Genomic DNA, 22,104 nt, shown 5'->3' with positions numbered 1-22,104 from the left:
ACAGATGGTAAAGATATCTTTATGAAACATGAAAACATGTTTAGCATCACTAATCATCAGCAAAATGCAGACTAAGACCATGAAGACATATCACCACCCACCACAAAAATGAAAAATATAGGAACAATACCAAATGTTGGTGAGATTGCAGAAAACTTGAATCACTCATACATTACTAATGAGAATATAAAATGATGCAGTTACTTGATAAAAGACTTGGCTGTTTCTTTAAAAACTGAACACGCACTTGCCATACAGCCCAGTAATCATGCTTTTGGGCATTTATGGCAGAGAAACAAAAATTTATTCCACACAAAAACCTGTGCACAAGTATTCATAGCATCTTTATCTGTAACAGGAAAAAGCTGAAAACAACTAAAATATTCTAAACAAATGATGGTACATCTATACCATGGAATACTACTTGGCAATAAAAAGAATAAACTATTGATACACACAACATCTTGGATGAATCTCAAGGGTATTATGTTGAATGAAAATAAGTCTATGTTAATAGGTGAAATATGATCCCATCTATATAACACCTATGAAATAATAAAACAATAGAGACAGAGACAAAATTAGTACTGCTCAGGAGTTAGGGATGGTTTTACAGAGAGTTCAGGAGAGGGGATGCTTCCCTAATAGCTCACTTGGTAAAGAATCTACCTGCAATGCAGAGGACCCGGGTTCGATTCCTGGGTTGGGAAGAATCCCTTGGAGAAGGGAAAGGCTACCCACTCCAGTATTCCAGCCTAGAGAATTCCATGGACTGTATAGAGCAGGGGGTCTAAAGAGTTGGATATGACTGAACAACTTTCATTTTAAGGGGCAGGGAGGGACTAGAAGTGACTATAAAAGGGTATCACAAGGGAGATGTGTGTGGTGATGGGATAAATCCCTAGCTTGATTGTGATGGTAGCTACAGGAATTTACATGGGGAAAAATTTACATAGACTTAAACACACACATTGTACCTATGTCAGTTTCCTAGTTTTTAAATCGTATTATGGCTGTATAATGGGATTCACTGGTAGCTCAGCTGGTAAAGAATCCATCTGCAAAGCAGGAGACTCCAGATCGATTCCTGAGTCAGGAAGATCCCATGGAGAAGGGACAGGCTACCCACTCCAGTAATCTTGGGCTTCCCTGGTGGTGCAGAGGGTAAACAATCTGCCTGCAGTGCAGGAGACCTCAGTTTGGTCACTGGGTTGGAAAGACTCCCTGGAAGAGGGCATGGCAACCACTCCAGTATTCTTGCCTAGAGAATCCCCATAGACAGAGGTTCCTGGGAGGCTGCAGTCCATGGGGTTGCAAAGAGTCAGACACGACTGAGCAACTAAGCACAGCACAGCACAGTTATATAACATAAAATCACTGGGAGAAAATAGATCAAATTTTCAAGACTTCTCTCTACTAACTTTGGACTTTCCCGTCAATCTGTAATTATTTCAAAATGAATTGTCTAAAAATGAAAAAGACTTGAATAGAACAAGAACTAGAGAATGAGAAAAAGAGGGACAGACAGAGATACAAAAGAACAAGAATGGCAAAGAGAGAGAGAACAAGAGAGGAAACTGCTCAAAGCGGGAGAAGATTCCTGTTCACTCATGACGTACTGGTTCCAGATCTCCTCTCCTCCCATGGGCACAATGAATCTACAGTTTTACACAGAACAACTTCAAAAAGAAATGCAGAAACTAGCTGGGTGAATCCTATACACAAGGTGAATAACAAAAACCCCACACTAAAATCATTAGAAGATAAAAAAATAAATAAATCATTAGAAGAGGCAGAGACAATATCTCTACATAAACCCCATCCTTGGAGCCACAATATACAATCAGGAGGGAAGTCATCACTGCCAGTTTCTCCCAGGGAAACAAAGTGTCCCACACCTGGCACCTTATCTTTGAAGACTTCCACCTGAGACATGACCTCCAAAACATAGAGCTCTGAAAGCCAAAGAAGATTGTGTCCATGAAATCCATGAGACTACAAAGAACTGAGAAACAGTTCTTAACAGGCTCACCCAGACTCACTGTGGCTCTCTCTCTAGGGAACAGTACAGAGACACAGACTGAAACCTCCAGCTTGTCCCTGAAAGAAGCCTATTTCCTTATTTGAAAAGCTAAGACTTCTAACATATATCTCGGGGTCAACTGCAATCCTCACCGAACACCCGAGAAGCCAACAGGTGCCGTCATCGTGCTCTCCCTCTGTCCCGCCCCAGGTCACCATTGTCTGTAAAGGAGTTTGTGCACCTGTGTGGCCACCCAGGTTTTGTGGCTGCTGCCAGAGGACACACTCTTATCGTGTAGCCCAGGCCCCCTCGAGGGCTTGCGTTCCTGGGTCCAACAGGACAGTAGCAAATTAAGGAAAGGCTCCTAACTGGCTGCCTGTGCCCCTCCTGCCACACACACACACTTAGGGCTCAATATGGAAGGACAGACAGAAACTCGCATTTCCCACTCTTCTCCTGAAACAGGTGAGATGTAACAAGCAGGAAGGCCAGGGGTCTCCAAACTGAGGAAATAGGCTGCAAGTGCCAGACATTTTTTCTCTCTCCCTTAAGAGGCAGGACTTCCCTGGTGGCTCCGACTGTAAAGCCTCTGCCTACAATGCAGGAGACCCGGGTTCAATCTCTGGGTCAGGAAGATCTCCTGGAGAAGGAAATGGCAACCCACTCCAGTATTCTTGCCTGGAAAATCCCATGGAAGGAGGAGCCTGGTAGGGCTACAGTCCATGGCGTCGCAAAGAGTCGGACGCAAGTGAGTAACTTCACTTTTAAAAGCAAAAATAAACAAATGGGACCTAATTAAACTTAAAAGCTTCTGCACAACAAAGGAAACTATAAGCAAGGTGAAAAGACAGCCTTCAGAATGGGAGAAAATAATAGCAAATGAAGTAACTGACAAACAACTAATCTCAAAAATATACAAGCAACTCCTACAGCTCAATTCCAGAAAAATAAATAACCCAATCAAAAAATGGGCCAAAGAACTAAATAGACATTTCTCCAAAGAAGACATACAGATGGCTAACAAACACATGAAAAGATGCTCAACATCACTCATTATCAGAGAAATGCAAATCAAAACCACTATGAGGTACCGTTTCACACCAGTCAGAATGGCTGCGATCCAAAAGTCTACAAGCAATAAATGCTGGAGAGGGTGTGGAGAAAAGGGAACCCTCTTACACTGTTGGTGGGAATGCAAACTAGTACAGCCACTATGGAGAACAGTGTGGAGATTCCTTAAAAAACTGGAAATAGAACTGCCTTATGATCCAGCAATCCCACTGCTGGGAATACACACTGAGGAAACCAGAAGGGAAAGAGACACGTGTACCCCAATGTTCATTGCAGCACTGTTTATAATAGCCAGGACATGGAAGCAACCTAGATGTCCATCAGCAGATGAATGGATAAAGAAAGCTGTGGTACATATGCACAATGGAGTATTACTCAGCCATTAAAAAGAATACATTTGAATCAGTTCTAATGAGGTGGATGAAACTGGAGCCTATTATACAGAGTGAAGTAAGCCAGAAAGAAAAACACCAATACAGTATACTAACGCATATATATGGAATTTAGAAAGATGGTAACAATAACCCTGTATACGAGACAGCAAAAGAGACACAGATGTATAGACCAGTCTTTTGGACTCTGTGGGAGAGGGAGAGGGTGGGATGATTTGGAAGAATGGCATTGAAATACGTATAATATCATATATGAAACGAGTCGCCAGTCCAGGTTCAATGCACGATGCTGGATGCTTGGGGCTGGTGCACTGGGACGACCCAGAGGGAGGGTATGGGGAGGGAGGAGGGAGGAGGGAGGAGGGTTCAGGATGGGGAACACATGAATACCTGTGGCGGATTCATTTCGATATTTGGCAAAACCAATACAATATTGTAAAGTTTAAAAATAAAATAAAATTTAAAAAAAAAAGAAAGAAAGAAACTTTAACAGAACCAAATCATAAAAAAATAAATAAATAAATAAAAGGCAGGAGGAAACAAACTACAAGTGTCAGACTTTTTTCTCTTAAAATTCTCTGTTGCCCTGATGACACCTCTTCCACCTGAACTTAACTTTTCTCAAACCTTGAGCTAACCAATGCATTTTTCTTATGGAAATGTTTTTCTTAAGCTATGTTAATGAAGCCATATATTTGCTTTGCAATTTGCCTTTCTTCAAAATGGTTCCACCTAAGACTAACTTTTGGCTGATAATCGCTCAACAAACCAGTATTCATGTCAATTGTTTTATGGCTGAGGGATGACACACCTCCTGTCATCCTATCTCAAAAATGCATATTGTGGGAGAGGGGCCTGGTGAAACTCTGTCAGCCTTCAGGTGTCTCTCTTATCCGATTAATAGCTTTCTAACAGACATAAAACGCAGAGCTAAAGACTAGCAGGGGGCCCTCTCTGTCCCCATTCTGATGTCTATCTCAAAAGTTTTCTGTCTCCCTTGTTATACTTTAATCAAACTCTGCTATACAGAAGCTCTTGAGTGATCAAGCCTGGTCCCTGGTCCCGAGGTTAAATCTTCTTCTTCGGAGATCATGAATCTGACATCATTCACTGTAAGCTATCAGCAGTATACTTACATATTTGAAAAGTTATTCCCTGATGGTTCAGCTTCCAATCAGCCTCCATCTAGATGCTGACTGAGATCCTCTGCTTTAGAACATTAAGAGATCTTGACAACCCTTCAAATGCTGGGAGCCACTAAGAATAAGGTGGAGCAGAAATACTCCACAATTGTTGACAAACTACACCCCTGCCTGAGAGAGAAAGCAGGGAACAGGGACAGCAGAGGACAGAGAAACACTCTTCTTTAAGCCACTGGATTTTCAGGGTCTTTCTTATAGCAGCTTAGGCTTTAATTCAACTAATAGAATTTTCCGCTCACATCTCTGGATTTTCCTCCCAATCTCATGAAGAGTCTTAAAATTCTCTATTACCCAATCATTAACTGTTGAGCTGCCTCAAACCTTGGTCTTCAGTCTTCTTTCTCTAAAATCTCTCCTCAGGTAATGTCCTTCATTCTTTTGGTTCCCAGGAGTAATGACCATTAGCAGTTGCCAGAAAATAAAATAGAATCTGGATAATAAACTCTAACCTTTTTTTTGTCTTTTCCTTGGTGCTTAGTCTTGTTTCACTTTCTCATAGGGTACCTGGTACAGAGGCATTGTGCCCTAAACTTCAGCTCAGGGGACTGTGTGCAGAAGGGCTGTGAATGACAAATTCTAGATGGCGGTAGCAGGCCGTGTGCAGAGACACTGCACCTGGCACTGGGGTGTGGAGCCACAGGCAGGGCAGCCGTGCCTGCCCAGGGAGAACCCGGCCACGCACTTCACAATAAGATACCCCAATCACGCAACCTGCGGATGGGCTGTCCAGCAGAGGGCATACTCTAGATGGTGAGCTCCCATGTCTCCATTTTACAACTAAAGGATAAAACTTCCCTTTGCTTCTACTTTTTTAAAGTATTTATTTATTTTTCTGTATTTATTTGGCTGTGCCACGTGTTAGTTGAGGCAAGCAGGACCTAGTTGCCCAAGCAAGGATCAAACCCAGGTCCCCTGCACTGGGAGTGCAGAGTCTTAGCCACTGGGTCCCCAGGGAAGTTCCTTCCTTTACTCCTGATCTGAACTCCATCTTGTTCTATTGGTAAGATCAACACCCAGCAGAAGGACCATTTTTAGGGCCCAACTTCAAAGCGTTGGTAACAGTTGCAAATATCTTTGACAAAGTTTGTATTTATGAGCCAGATGATTTTTATAGGCCCCCAGACTCTATGTCATAGCTTAGGCCTTCCCAGAAAAAGGAACTTGAAACAAGGATTTGTGAACAAGCACTTAATGGAGAATGAGATACAGCATCAGGAGTGAAAGAAAGGAAACAGAAGAGGAAGAAAAGTGGGCTTATCAAGGATACATTATCAAATTTGCTGTTAGTATGGAGTACCTGGGTGCTCAATCACATTTGTCCCCCTAAAGCATGTCCCAGGAGACATCCAACAGATCCCCAGCCCAGGAGAAGAAAGGAAAAATAATCTGCTCAGCAGCTCCCATTTCCGATTAGTCAAATCTTCACTCTGAATCTGAGCAGTTCCATGTAGGGCCCTTGCTGGTGACAGACCCCTCTGTGTCCCCACTTACTGATTTGTTCTCTTTGTTTCATAATGTTTGGCCATGCTGCATGGCATGTGGATCTAGTCTCCTGATCAGGGATGGAACCCCCGACCTCTGCAGTGAAAGCGAGGACTCTTAACCACCAGGCCAACAGGAAAAGACCTCCCACTGATTGGACTTTTTCTTTTGTTTTTGCTGTGCTCGGTCTTTGTTGTGGCTCTTCATTGCTCCATGCAGGCTTTCTCTAGCTGCGGTGCAAGGGCTTCTCATTGCTGTGGCTTCTCTTGTTGGGGACCACGGGCTCTAGGGCATGCCGGCTTCAGTAGTTGTGGCTCATGGGATCTAGAGAGCTGGCTGGGTAGCTGTGGCACATGGCCTTAGTTGCTCTTCATCATATAGGAACTCCCTGGACCAGGAATGTAACTTATGTTTGCTGCATTGGCAGCAGGATTCTACCACTAGACCACCAGGGAAGGCCCTACTTATTGTTGACTGGGAAAGAGAAAATAGACTGTGACCTCCTAGACCCTCCAAGTGGAACAAAGAACAGACCCTAACAGTTACTATTTATGAAGGTAAACATTGCACAGAGAGAGACAGGACAGTCAAGCAGGGGAGTAGCCATAATTTGAACAATTAATGGGTCACAAGAACTTGGAAATCGGCCTTCACCATATGAACATTCCAGGCCATCCTACTGGAAGACAAGACACCACATCAAGGAGATGGAAACCATGCCAACTGGGACAGTCTTGGATCAGGAAGCCCTAAGTCAACCCAGAAGCTAACTGCTGGCATTTGAGTGAGTCCAGCCAAGACCTGAAGAATTGTCTAGCTAAGCTTAGCCCAAATTGCCAATGCACATAATTGTGGAATAAATTAATGGTTGGTGTTTTAAGCAACTTAATTTTTGAAGTGATTTGTTATATAGGAAAAGCTCATCAATTGTAGGTGCCAATTTACCTGTTGGCATCAGAATACATGTGTTGTAGAAGTAGCAATTTTTAGGAAATGATAAAATGTTAATATTCCTTACAGTGTTTCAGTGGTTTCCTGTTCTTATTTTGGCTATGTTTTCATGTAATAATTTCACATATCTTTTTGCAAATAGATGATGAATAATGTACCTAAAAGGGAGTGCAAACAAGAAAAATCCTTGGAACTTTAAAAACAATAACCTCAAAACAGATGCTGTCAGAACACTGAATCAGCATCGCTGGAAGTTGAAATGAGTACATGAACTTAGAATTTAAACACTCACTTTTCAAAAGGAATGAAGGAAACAAATTCCCTTCAAAGTTGCCAAAGGAATCTTAGATGGCTCATGGGGCACACATATATATCTGAGTAGTTCTGCCCTTCAAAGTCCTTCCATTAAACTGTCCCCCTCAGCCATCATCTGGAGTCAGGGTCCTTCCAAAGCACCTTCTTCATCGCTCCCTTCACATCCCTCTTCCTCAGCGTATATATGAGGGGGTTGGTCATGGGGATAATGACAGTGTAGAAGAGAGACATGAACTTTTCCTGATCCTGGTTGTCGCTGCTACTGGGCTGAAAATACACATAGATGGCTGTGCCAAAGAACAGGGAAACCACCGTGAAGTGGGATCCACACGTGCCAAATGCTTTTCTCCGGCCTGTAGTGGACTTTATTCTTAACACGGCCCTGACAATCCGACCATAGGAGAACATGATTAATGAAACAGGTGTGAGAAGAATGATGATACTGGCAAAAAAGGTTGCATACACATTCATGGTGGTGTCAACACAGGCAAGTTTGAGAAAAGGAGGGATCTCACAAAAGAAGTGGTCTAATTTATTTCTCCCACAAAGTGGTAAAAGGAAGATGAGCACTGTCTGCAATAAGGAGATAGCAAAACCAGTGACCCACGAAGCAGAAGCCATCAGGGCACACAGACGGGGGTGCATGATTACTGTGTAGTGAAGGGGCCTGCAAACAGCTGCATAGCGGTCAAATGCCATAACTCCTAGGAGAATACATTCTGTACATCCCAACGCCAGAGAGATGAAGAACTGAACTTCACAGCCACCAAAGGAGATGGATTTGTCTGCTCCACTGAGATTAAATAGGAACTGGGGAACAATGCTGGTGGTGTAGCACATGTCCAGAAAGCTCAGGTTAGAGAGGAAAAAGTACATCGGGGTGTGAAGACGTGGGTCCAAGTAGGACAGTGCAATGATGGTTGTGTTTCCCAGCAAAGTGAAGACGTAGAAGATCAAAAGGACCACAAAGAGGACTAGTTCAAGTTGAGGCCTGTCAGAGAAACCTAGTAGGATAAACCCAGTGAAAGAACTTCCATTTTTCTGTTCCATCCTTTGCTAGCACAGGGCTCCTGTCAAACCAAGCATTTAGCAATTTATAAAAGATATCTTCCAAAAAAGAGCAGGGTTAAAGAGGAAAATCTATCATGTTCAAATGCTTGGCCATGGCATTTTATATACAACTATTTGAATAAATGATGTACTCATTGAAATTGATATATCTTTAATCAATTAGTTCTATACTATTCACAAAATGTTATATATTGATATTCAATACAAGAAAATAAAATAATAAGATCAAATAATGCATCTTAGTTTGCATCAACCATAGATATAATATGTCTTTTCTGATTGAGATTAATAGGATTGAATTATGATCATTATATATGTAAATTTTAGAGAAAGTAGGAATGAGGGAAAATCAAGGCAGAGTGATTAGAAAGAGTAAGAAAGATGTAGACAGAGGAAGAAAGTTTATTTTAAATATGTATCTCATTATTCTACATAACTGTATGTGTACATACCTCACATGTAACTGAATAATAGAAAATAATCTCTAAAATGCATTCAGATATAGAAATTTATGAGCTAGAACATATTTATACAAAGGATTGTGTTATATTCAAAGTATCACTAATAGTGCTTCATGCAAACATTTTGACAAAATTTTTATCTCTCTAATCCTAATACATTATATTTGTGAATGCTATACACCAATCTTTTTGTATAGTAGTAAAAAATAAAATGTTGAGAGTTTGAAAAATCACCATTCAATTACAGTACTTAACGCTTGCCCTTGAGATAACTAAAATTATGACACCAATTTAATAAGAACTCCAAAACTTTATTCACTGTGCATAGTCAGTTCATGAGCTTCCCTGATGACTCACCAGTAAAGAACCTGCAGGAGATGCAGGAAATGCTGGTTCAGTCCCTGTTTTGGGAAGATACACTGGAGAAGAAAATGGCAACCCACTCTAGTACAGAGAAGCTGGTGGGCTATAGTCCATAGAGTCGTAAAGAGTCAGACATGACGTAGTGACTAAACCACAAAAATAGTCAGCTCACAGCAGAAGTTCAAAATCCAGTGACCTGAACTTACCTCTTCTTTCTGCTGATTTCATTTTCTCATGTTACCAGCAACTAAAACACCTGGAATTCCTAAAGAAGATATGATTAGTCACTATCAACATTTTAATCAAGATAAATATTTTCAAAAGATATCCAACTGTGTAATCTGCACAAAGTATAATGCTTTACAACACTCCTTATGATAAATAATTAAATAGATGCTATGCTATGCTATGCTAAGTCACTTCAGTCGTGTCCAACTCTGTGTGACCCCATAGACGGTAGCCTACCAGGCTCCCCCATCCCTTGGATTCTCCAGGCAAGAACACTGGAGTGGGTTGCCATTTCCTTCTCCAATGCATCAAAGTGAAAAGTGAAAGTGAGTCGCTCAGTCGTGTCTGACTCTTAGCGACCCCATGGACTGCAGCCTACCAGGCTCCTGTGTCCATGGGATTTTTTAGGCAAGAGTACTGGAGTGGGGTGCCATAAATACATACAAACACAGATGCACTGTCAATGCAGTGACAGGTCAAAGATAGATAATACTAAAAGTATTGGTAATACAAGAGAAGAAATAAAGAAAAGCACATTTTGGTGTTATACACATCTAAGAACATTCATTTACATTAAGTTAATATGTGAACTGTGAACGTCCTGATGTTCAAGCTGGTTTTAGAAAAGGCAGAGGAACCAGAGATCAATTTGCTAACATCCGATGGATCATAGAAAAAACAAGAGAGTTCCAGAAAAACATCTATTTCTGCTTTATTGACTATGCCAAAGCCTTTGACTGTGTGGATCACAATAAACTGTGGAAAATTCTGAAAGAGATGGGAATACCAGACCACCTGATCAGCCTCTTGAGAAATTTGTATGCAGGTCAGGAAGCAACAGTTAGAACTGGACATGGAACAACAGACTGGTTCCAAATAGGGAAAAGAGTTCGTCAAGGCTGTATATTGTCACCCTGTTTATTTAACTTGTATGCAGAGTACATCATGAGAAATGCTGGACTGGAAGAAACACAAGCTGGAATCAAGATTGCCAGGAGAAATATCAATAACCTCAGATATGCAGATGACACCACCCTTACGGCAGAAAGTGAAGAGGAACTCAAAAGCCTCTTGATGAAAGTGAAAGTGGAGAGTGAAAAAGTTGGCTTAAAGCTCAGCATTCAGAAAACGAAGATCATGGCATCCGGTCCCACCACTTCATGGGAAATAGATGGGGAAACAGTGGAAACAGTGTCAGACTTTATTTTTCTGGGCTCCAAAATCACTACAGATGATGACTTCAGCCATGAAATTAAAAGACGCTTACTCCTTGGAAGGAAAGTTATGACCAACCTAGATAGCATATTCAAAAGCAGAGACATTACTTTGCCAACAAAGGTTTGTCTAGTCAAGGCTATGGTTTTTCCTGTGGTCGTGTATGGATGTGACAGTTGGACTGGGAAGAAGGCTGAGCTCCGAAGAATTGATGCTTTTGAACCGTGGTGTTGGAGAAGACTCTTGAGAGTCCCTTGGACTGCAAGGAGATCCAACCAGTCCATTCTGAAGGAGATCAGCCCTGGGATTTCTTTGGAAGGAATGATGCTAAAGCTGAAACTCCAGTACTTTGGCCACCTCATGCGAAGAGTTGACTCATTGGAAAAGACTCTGATGCTGGGAGGGATTGGGGGCAGGAGGAAATGGGGATGACAGAAGATAAGATGGCTGGATGGCATCACTGAGTTGATGGACGTGAGTCTGGGTGAACTCCGGGAGTTGGTGATGGACAGGGAGGCCTGGCGTGCTGCGATTCATGGGGTCACAAAGAGTCGGACACGACTGAGCGACTGATCTGATCTGATCTGAATTTTACATATGCACCTTTCTGGGAGCTATCTTAAAACATTACTTACACCAAACTGAACACAATACCAGCTCTAAGGTTAACTGACTATCATATTCATCCAACTACTTATTACTGCATAAACATGATCATTGGGATTCGCTGGTGGCTCAGATGGTAAAGAGTCTACCTGCAATGCAGGAGACCTCAGTTTGATCCCTGGGTCGGTAAAATCCCCTGGAGAAAGAAATGGCAACCCACTCCAGTATTCTTGCCTAGAAAATCCCATGGATGGAGGAGCTTGGTGGGCTACAGTCCAAAGGGTTGAAAAGAGTTGGACACAACTGACTGACTTCACTTTCATTTTTCATGATCATCCATTAACTTAAGCAGCATAAGAAAGTATATAATTCAGTTCTATTGTATTAAAATGATTAGGTACCTAGTACATTTTTAATTCTTCTAAGGCTTTCAAAATTTGAATCTGAATTGGGTGTAGACCCACTGCTGTGTGAAAGAAACTGATACAAAATTGTCATAAAAGAAATGTTAATAAAAACTGAGTAAAGGGAAAAGTGTGAAAGTGTTAGTCAGTCATGTCCGACTCTTTGTGACCCCATGCACTGTAGCCCTCCAGGTTCCTCTATCCATGGGATTCTCGAGGCAAAGAATACTGGAGTGGGTTGCTGTGCCCACCTCCACGGGATCATCGCAACCCTGGAATCAAACCCACATTTCTTATATCTCCTGCATTGGTGGGCTGGTTCTTTACCACTAGTGCCACCTGGGAATCACACCAGAGATCAAATTGCCATTATTAGTTGGATCATAAAAAAAGCAAATAAGTAAGTAAGTAAATAAATTCACTCAGTCATGTCTGACTCTTTAAAACCCCATGGACTGTAGCCTACCATGCTCCTCTGTCCATGGGATTTTCCAGGCAAGAGTACTGGAGCGGGTTGCCATTTCCTTCTCCAAAGGATCTTCTCAACCCAGGGATTGAACCCAGGTCTCCCGCATTGTAGGCAGACGCTTTACCATCTGAGCCACCAGGGAAGTCAAAAAAAAAAAAAAAAGGCAAGGGAATTCCCCAAAAAATCTACTTCTGCTTCAATGACGACATTAAAGCCTTTGACTGTGGGACCACAACAAACTGTGGAAAATCCTTAAAGAGATGGGAATAGCAGACCACCTAACCTGTCTCCTGTGAAACCCATATGCAGGTCAAGATGCAACAGTTAGAACCATACATGGAACAGTAGACTGCTTCAAAAGTGGGAAAGGAGTACATTCATGACTGTGTATTGTCATCCTGCTTATTTAACTTATATACAGAGTACATCATGTGAAATGCCAGTCTGAATGACTCACAAGCTGGAATCAAGATTGCTGGGAGAAATATAGACAACCTCAGATATGCAAATGATACCACCCTGATGGCAGAAAGTGAAGAGGAACTAAAGAGCCTCTTGATGAAGGTGAAAGAGAAGAGTGAAATGGCTGGCTTAAAACTTAACATTCAAAAAACTTAAGATCATGGCATCTGGGCCCACCACTTCACGGCAAATAGATGGGGAAAAAGTGGAAACAATGACAGATTTTATTTTCTTGGGCTCCAAAATCACTACAGATGCTGACTGCAGCCATGAAACTAGAAGACACTTGCTCCTTGAAAGAAAAGTGACAAACTTAGACAGTGTATTAAAAGCAGAGACATCACTTTACCAACAAAGGTCCGTACACTCAGAGCTATGGTTTTCCCAGTAATCATGTATGGATGTGAGAATTGAACCATGAAGAAGGCTGAGCACCAAAGAATTGATGCTTTTGAATTGTGCTATTGGAGAAGACTCTTGAGAGTCCCTTGGATTGCAAGGAGATCCAACCAGTCAATCCTAAAAGAAATCAACACTGAATTTCACTGGAAGGACTGATGCTCATGCTAAAGCTCCAATACTTTGGCCACCTGATGCAAAAGGCCAACTCACTGGAAAAGACCCTGATTTTGGAAAAGATTGAGCACAAGAGGAGAAGGGATCGACAAAGGATGAGATGGTTGGATGGCATCATTGACTCGATGGACATGAACTTGAGATGGTGAAAGACAGGGAAGCCTGGCATGCTGCAATTCCTGGGGTTGCAAAGTCCAACCTGACTGAATGACTGAACAACAACCACAAAGAGTCAAATGAAAGAAGAGGTAGTGGTGGAGGGGCCCTGGGGAATATTCCTTCATCAATAGCGTAAATGTCCTCCATGTCCCATACTTTAGTGGTAAGGAAAGAAAAAAAAGATCAGATGGTTTGAAATATAAAAAGAACACATAATAGAAATTTAATACACCATATATGAGAAGGATTATGCTAATCTAACTTAACTCTCAACCACAAAACAGTACGGAAGAGCACTATAGTGTTCACACACCTCCAAAAACAATACTTAATTAAATAAAGTTTGAAAAATTGAAGTATCCAAGTTTTGAAGGCTGGAATGATATACTACTTACAGCTAATAATGCTGGAATTCCCTGGTGGTCCAGTGGTGAAGAGTCTGCCATGCAATGTAAAGGACACAGGTTTGATCCCTGGTCAAGGAAGATCCCACATGAGCAGGACAACTATGATCCCACATGCGCGGGGCAGCTATGCCCATCCGCCACAACTACTGTCTCCTGCACCACAACTACTGAAGCTCGTGCTCCACAACAGGAGAAGAAAACACACTGAGAAGCCGGCGCACCATAGCTAGAGAGTAGCCTCTGCTCGCTGCACCTGCAGAAAGCCTGTGAGCAGCACCCAAGATCCAGTGCAGTCAAAAATTAAATGAGTAAATACAGAAATAGTTTTGAAAATAATAGTAATAATGCCAGCACTGTTGGTATTGTTGATTGTTTGATATGCACTACAACTTTTACATGCATAATCTCAACTATCTCCAAAACAGTTTGACATTTATTACTGTTACCCTTCTATATTTGAAGAGATAGATTAAAGTGGGTAAGCAGCTTAGCCAAGATTATTAAAATCCTAAATTTGTAAACAAAAATTAGGTCTCTTGGATATCAAAGTTTGTGTTTTTAGGAAACACATTGCTTTATTGCCAGACATGAATATATTAAAATTCAGGGGACACCACTGCCAATAGCAGAGTTTACAATTTCATAAGATTTCATTCTTCCTTTGATTTCTTTCTGATTCTTATTTTATATTATTTTTTAATATAAATGTATTTATTTTAATTGGAGGTTAATTACTTTACAATATTGTATTGTAATTTTACCATACATCAACATGAATCCGCCACAGGTATACACGTGTTCCCCATCCTGAACCCCCCTCCCTCCTCCCTCCCCATACCATCCCCTCAGTGCACCAGCCCCAAGCATCCAGTATCATTCATCGCTTATAAGAATGTGATCTGTGGTATCCACAACAGAAGTCTATACAGAAAAAAATTTATAACAGAATTGTAAAATTTTGACAGATAGTCTAAATGTGCAATGACAGGATATGTTCCCTGACTCACACCTGCTCAGAAAAGCAAATACAACCTATGGCTCAGTCTCATGAACATATATACAAATACTGACACATTCATCCTAGATGAACTGCTGGAAAACTTTTCTAAATGTACCTAATAAAGGAAGCATTCACCAAAGTTAAGAGAAAATATAAAATGTTAATTCATCAAAGGAAAACACCAATACAATAATGAACCAGGGTAATAAGACAATGATATATTTTATCATCATATCTATAAGGCAATTGATATAAGACAAAATCCTGTCAAGATGAAGTGGTTCAAACCATGTGCAACTATACAGAATAATATTCATTTATTAGAAAAAGGATGCTAAATGACCGAGTATCTGACAGGTATAAAAATGAATGATTTTATGATGAAAAATTTAATATCAGACAACAACAAACAAAAGTAACACCAACTAAAACAGAAAAAAAGAATATAATTGTCTTTGTATGTTACAATGGTTCCAGTCCAAGTGTATATTACACTGGAAGGTAATTAGGATACCAATGTCATATTTGTCTTCTTTAAATTTTTTTTCTCTAAAGAAATTCAGGAAGTTATCCTTTCCTGAGTAAATCAGACATGGGAAACTTCAATATGCAAGACGCATCATCACAATGATCTCAAGAGTACATTCTGCTGACCAATCCCTTGCTCCTTCCCTACTCAGCACCCACCCTTCCTAAAGCTGTTTGCACCACCACAGAAGGCAATGATTCAAGGTAAGGAATATTTCTTGGCTAAGGTTAAATGGGAAATTTTTATTTCCTTGCTACCACATTTAAAGAATTCTGCTTTTTAATTGAGAATCATCATCTATGTTAAAATACATATCAACTGACCTAACGCAATAAGGAATACTGAGTAGTATGAGACAAACTACATAAATAATAAAATAAATAACATAAATAATAAAAACTAGAAATATTAAACACATTCATCCTAGCTACAGGAACAACAAATACTTTCCTTGGTAACCATCATGATATGACATGAAATAGGCAAATTCCGCTATACAAGCTACATATCAATAAATATTTGGATACAAATGAGAAATAATTGAAAAAATCATATATGTATGTATCTATAGAAAATATTAAGTAGGTAAAATTAACAGATTCTACAATAAAAGATGACATCTTACATAACAATTATTTTTTAAAAGAATATAATAGAAAATTATATCTCACAAGAACACAATTCCACTATACTAATTAAGAGAAGAGGCATCAAATGAGAGAGGTTAAATGCTTAATACAGACACACATCAGTGCTAGAGGTATATTTACAATTATAATAACTGTATATTACTGACACATAATATAACTGAAATTTTAGTGGAAGAATATAAGTATTTAAAGAAAACTAACTACTTGGTGCACAAACCATTTTAAAGACAAAAGATCTCAAGATAATGTCTCTTTAAAATATCTCAAATTATGCAACATTCACTGATAAATTTAAAGTTCAAACTCTACCCTATCCAGTTCCTCAAGGAATCCTGAAAAGGTGCAGACAAAACCCCTGCAGCCTCAGAGCTGTAACTGAATCACTTTTGCTTTAATAGTCCTTCTGTCTCAGCTTAACTCTGATACATTAGGACTGGTCCCTAATAGCAATGAAGGACTTACAAATGAGCAGCAAATGGATCTATCATGGTATCAGAAATAACAGTTCTAATCAATATGGACAACATTTGGCCAGGTTGGGAAGGAGAAGCTGAAGTAGGAATTCCTTTGCAAGCTGTTTATTGATCGAATGTTCTCAGGATAAAGAGAATTAAAGAGCAAAATAGAGCAGACAATGCTACTAAGCAAGGATGTGATCCAAATGGAATAGCATAGGCCTGATCCCAGAGAAAGCTGGAATATGACTCTCCAACAGAACTATCTGCGGATATAAAGTATTCTATTTTCACTAATACAATCACTGCTACCCACATGTTGCTGACTGAGCATTTCAAGGGTGGCAGCTAAGGAACTGAAGTTTACATTTAAATTTAATTCAGGTTAATTTAAATACCTAGTCATTTAAATGTGACTAGGTACTGGTATACAGAATAACAAGCTGTGGAGCATCCATTGTGTCAGATGCAGTTTCACCTTAACAAAAAGGCAGCCTTTTATATATCCCAAGGATCTGTCATTGACTGCAAGCTGACCCAACCAAGATCAGGAGACCTCCTGGCAATGTGGCTCCCATTCAACTTATGGCAATTTTCTGAAGAAGGGACAGGCTGTGAAGCTATCAGTCAATATTCATGACAAATATGGTGTAGACTGGTGCACCTACCAGCCAGTAGAAAAGATCTGAACTGGACACTGAAAGCATTCATACAAAACCTAGAGTCTATTCATACAAAATGTAGAGTCCATTCATAAGTGTGGGCAAGGATGAAAGGACAGTCACCAGTGTACAATACACATCACCTCAGTGCAAGGCCATCAGAAAATTGTCATTTGCCTAATTCACCAATAAATTAAACATTCAGATCACCTTGTCTGACCCACGTTTCTCCTCTCAAATTGGTATTTCTCCTCAATTGAAGAATGATCATTTTTCATTAACAATAAATTCAAAAATGCATTGACACAATAACCACAAAATGGACTTTCATTGTTGTAATCATCAAACTACCACTTGGAAGATCACATATGTTCATTTCTTTGAGAAAATGAACATTTTAAAACTACAGATATTGACAATACACTTTAAGAAACATTCTGTAATTTCACAGTAAATAGGAGCTGGGGAAAAAATGAAAGTGTATAGTCTAATACTTTCACATTCACATATATGCTATTATTCAATTACTGAAGGACATGTTTTACGACAGCCAAATATCCTGAATTTAAATTGTTCAATATATCCATGCTGCTGTTGTTGCTGCTGCTGCTAAGTCGCTTCAGTTATGTCCGATTCTACGTGACCCCATAGACAGCAGCTCACCAGGCTCCCCCGTCCCTGGGATTCTCCAGGCAAGAACACTGGAGTGGGTTGCCATTTCCTTCTCCAATGCATCAAAGTGAAAAGTGAAAGTGAAGTCGCTCAGTCGTGTCCGACTCTTAGCGACCCCATGGACTGCAGCCCACCAGGCTCCTTCATCCATGGGATTTTCCAGGCAAGAGTACTGGAGTGGGATGCCATCGCCTTCTCCGTCAATATATCCATACTAAGACATAATGAATATACTACAATAGGATGAAATGTCTAGGAACACAAAGTTGGCTGCCATAACACTTAAGTTTAGTTCTTTAATTTGATAAATTTCTATAGGAACTTCTATTTCTTTTGCCAATTGACATGCATGTTACTCAATTTAGCCTTTAAAGAACACTTGCAACTGAAAACAAACTCACTTACCAATTCCTAAAGTACCACAGAGATCGAGTTCCAGTCCTCTCAGTTTTAGTCACCTTATGTGAGTGTCCTAAGCTCGTTCCCTATCTCATTTCCAGTGTCTGCCTTTAATACACTACTGGGCATTGGGACCTGGGTATGTAGACTAAGGATGCGGGCTGTATGAAATGAGTACATAAGTTGACTCTATCAGCATTGGAATATCCTTAAGTTTTCCTTAAGCAAGAAGATGCTTTCTCTTGATAACTTCAAATACCTTCAGAGGGTACTGAAGATCAGCATTGTATCTAGCTGGTAGCATGACATAGGAAGGCAATTTCAAACTCTCAGGATTCCTTCTGAATATACTGTCTTGGCTCTATGATGGAGAGCTCATTATGAAAGCATGAGATTGGTATGAACCTGCAGTAAAACTGGTCTGGTGAAAACTGTTTACCTGGCTGAAGTCTCTGGGGAATGAATGTCCTGTACTGTTAATTAGCTGATATTGCCTAGCTGCCCAGAGATGACAATCCTCAGAGAAAATGAGTATCAAGGAGAATACAAGAAGATACCTAATCTGCCTCTTTTATAATTTCTCATAAATGACGGAGGTCAGATAACTCCCTAGACTTCCCAGTTATCTTAGCTCTCCTCTTTTAATGGTTTAGATATTTTACTAAATACTTGAGATTTTTTCACACAATTGCAAAAAAAAATTCTGCATATAGAAATAAGAACTCAGTTACTCAAATTTAATGGTAAATTAATTTCACCTAATATTCATAATCAAATTGTTTTTTTCTTTTTTATATAATTAAATTTATTTATTTTTAATCAAAGGTGAATTGCTTTATGCTATTGTATTGGTTTCTGCCAAATAGCAATATGAATCAGCCATAGGTATACCTATGTCCCTTCCCTCTTGAGCTTCCTTCCCCATCTCACTCCTCTAGGTTTTACAAAGCCTGGGGTTGAGTCCCTGAGTTATACAGCAAATTATAACCAACTTCTAAGAGATTACAGAGTTAAAGTTTAGGCAGATTCTAATCTTTAAGGTAATATATTAAACAGCAACACCCACATTTTACTCCCAAACTTCTAATGTGGCTAAGGAAAAATATCATCTCCTCTAGGACATTGTTCAATTTCTACCAAGAGTTGCAATAATTTACTTAAACAAACAGAAAAACTATTGAATTTTTAAATGGAACTGCCATGATTTCCTTCAGTTCAACTCATCTTTGCATTTACTATACAAATGACTGAGTTAAACAAGATAGCTATAACTGCTAAAGTAAATTGAAGAGAAACTTGAAGGATATTGTGTGTATTGAAGTTTGAAAATCAATCAATTTCAAAACAACTTATACACTTGACTATACAAGGAAAAGACAGGAATGCTTAATATCTGTCTATGGAAGGCTTTGGCCTAACCATCAAATGCAGCTTCAAAAATTATAAAATCTCTTTTTCCCCACTAGAACATATTTTTTTTAAGAGTAATAGAGCACTGCTAGTTAGTAGTATAAGCTATCTCAGAGAGAGCTATTTAGGTTTGAAGCATCTTGGTTTTTATACGTTATTAGTCAGAAAAGCACAGAGAACTTCAATAATTAACTACATTTTATAGCCAGCCATTTCCCATATAAGCATAAATCCTTTTTTTAATAATATCCTATGCATAAGGAGAAACTATCTCTTTCTTAAAATAGTCTTAATTAGAAGTTTCTCAGTAATCTCTCCACTATTTAAATCCCAACATAATATTTATAAGGAGGCCGAGGAAACACCAATATGGCAAAGGGTGTCCAGAGATGGAGAGAATCACAGACCTGCTATTAACACTTCTTCCCAGTTCAATCTTGCTGCTGCAAATATTAATTGGCAAAATAACTTTGGTTAATAATTTGACATTATCTAGGAATGCTTACTTGAAATTACATGCTTTTTTTTCTATGTTGTTTTTCAAAATTCTTGTTTTATATTGCAATATAATACAACAAAAGCATGATCTATTTTTTTAAAAATCTACAAGTGACGATTTATCAAAATAAAATCATTATTAAAGATGCTGTTAATAGGATAATAAGATAAGCTAAACACTGGAAGAAAATATTTTCAAACTGCTTCTCATAGACAACACTCATATCTAGAATATACAATGAACTCTCAAAACTCTACAATAAGAAAATAACTCAATTAAAAAACATTTGAGCAGATAACTCACCAATGTAAATATACAGATGGTGAAGATGTCTTGATGAAACATGAAAACATGTTTAGCATCACTAATCATCAGCAAAATGCAGACTAAAACCATGAAGACATATCACCACCTACCTACTAGAACAACAAAAATCAAAAATATAGGAACAAAACCAAATGTTGGTGAGATTGTGGAAAAGTTGAATCACTCATACATTACTAATGAGAATATAAAATGGTGCAGCTACTTGATAAAAGAGCTTGGCTGTTTCTTTAAAAACCGAATATCCACTTGCCATACAGCCCAGTAATCATGCTCTTGGGCACTTATGGCAGAGAAAGAAAATTTTATTCCACACAAAATCCTGTGCACAAGTATTCATAACAGCTTTATCTGTAACAGCAAAAAAATGAAAACAACTAAAATATTCTAAACAAATGATGGTGCACACATACCATGGAAAACTACATAATAATAAAAAAAATAATCTGTTGATACACACAATATCTTGGATAAATCTCAATGATATTATGTTGTATGAAAATAAGTCTATGTTAATAGGTGAAATATGATCCCATCTATATAACACCCATGAAATAACAAAATAATAAAGACGGAGACCAAATTAGTACTGCCCAGGAGTTAGGGATGGTTTTACAGAGGGTTTGGGGTGGGGGCCATGGGGGGAGCTTCCCCGATAGCTCAGTTGGTAAAGAATCCACCTGCAATACAGAGGACCCTGCAATACAGAGGACCCTCAGTTAGTAAGGAATCCACCTGCAATACAGAGGCTTGGGAAAGGCTACCCACTCCAGTATTCTGGCCTAGAGAATTAAATGGACTGTATAGTAGAGGGGGTCAAAAGGAGTCCGATGCTGACTGAGTGACTTTCACTTTCAGGGGAAGGGAGGGACTAGAAGTGACTATAAAAGTGTATCACAAAGGAGATGTGTGTGGTGATAGGATAAATCCATATCTTGATTGTGATGGTACATACAGGAAACTAAACGGGGGGAAAATTACATAGACTTAAACACACACATTGTACCTATGTCCGTTTCCTAGTTTTTAATTGGTATTATAGTTGTATAATGGGCTTCCCTGGTAGCTCAGCTGGTAAAGAATCCGCCTGCAATGGAGGAGACTCTGGTTCAATTCCTGAGTCAGGAAGATCCCCTGGAGAAGGCACAGGCTACCCACTCCAGTATTCTTGGGCTTCCCTGATCTCTCAGATGGTGAAGAATATGCCTGAAGTGCATGAGACCTCAGTTTGATCACTGGATTGGGAAGAGTCCATGAAGAAGGGCATGGCAACCACTCCAGTATTCTTGCCTGGAGAATCCCCATGGACAGAGGTGCTTGTCAGGCTACAGTCCATGGGTTTGCAAAGAGTCAGATATGACTGAGCAAATAAGCACAGCACAGCATAGTTATATAATATAAAATCACTGGGAGAAAATAGATCAAATGTATCCAAGACTTCTCTCTACTAACTTTGGACTTTCCCATCAATCTGCAATTATTTCAAAATGAAAACAGACTTGAATAGAACAAGAACTAGAGAATGAGGAAAAAAGGGACAGACAGAGACACAAAGCAACAAGAATGGCAAAGAGAGAGGAAAGGAGAGAGGAAGCTGTTCAAAAGGGTAGAAGGTTCCTGTTCACTCATGACATACTGGCTCCAGAT

General features: G+C 39.6%; 1 protein-coding gene and 1 long non-coding RNA gene across 2 annotated transcripts in view; one reads left to right on the top strand and one right to left on the bottom strand.

Moving 5' to 3' along the window:
- Positions 1-22,104, top strand: part of LOC133236583 (uncharacterized) — a 65,918-nt gene that overhangs the window by 27,483 nt on the left and 16,331 nt on the right. The gene's annotated exons all lie outside the window — the stretch shown is intronic.
- LOC133235938 (putative olfactory receptor 2B8) lies at positions 7,548-10,123 on the bottom strand. Its single transcript, XM_061397712.1, has 2 exons — positions 10,110-10,123; positions 7,548-8,487 (listed from the first exon to the last, which is right to left on the bottom strand). Exons 1-2 carry the CDS (start codon positions 10,121-10,123, stop codon positions 7,548-7,550), a joined length of 954 nt encoding a protein of 317 aa, XP_061253696.1.

Source organism: Bos javanicus, chromosome 23 (assembly GCF_032452875.1).
Source record: "Bos javanicus breed banteng chromosome 23, ARS-OSU_banteng_1.0, whole genome shotgun sequence".
In the NCBI taxonomy this organism is placed as follows: Eukaryota; Metazoa; Chordata; class Mammalia; order Artiodactyla; family Bovidae; genus Bos; species Bos javanicus.
Note: the sequence above shows the minus strand (reverse complement) of the source record. Positions and strands in the feature narration are given on the sequence as shown.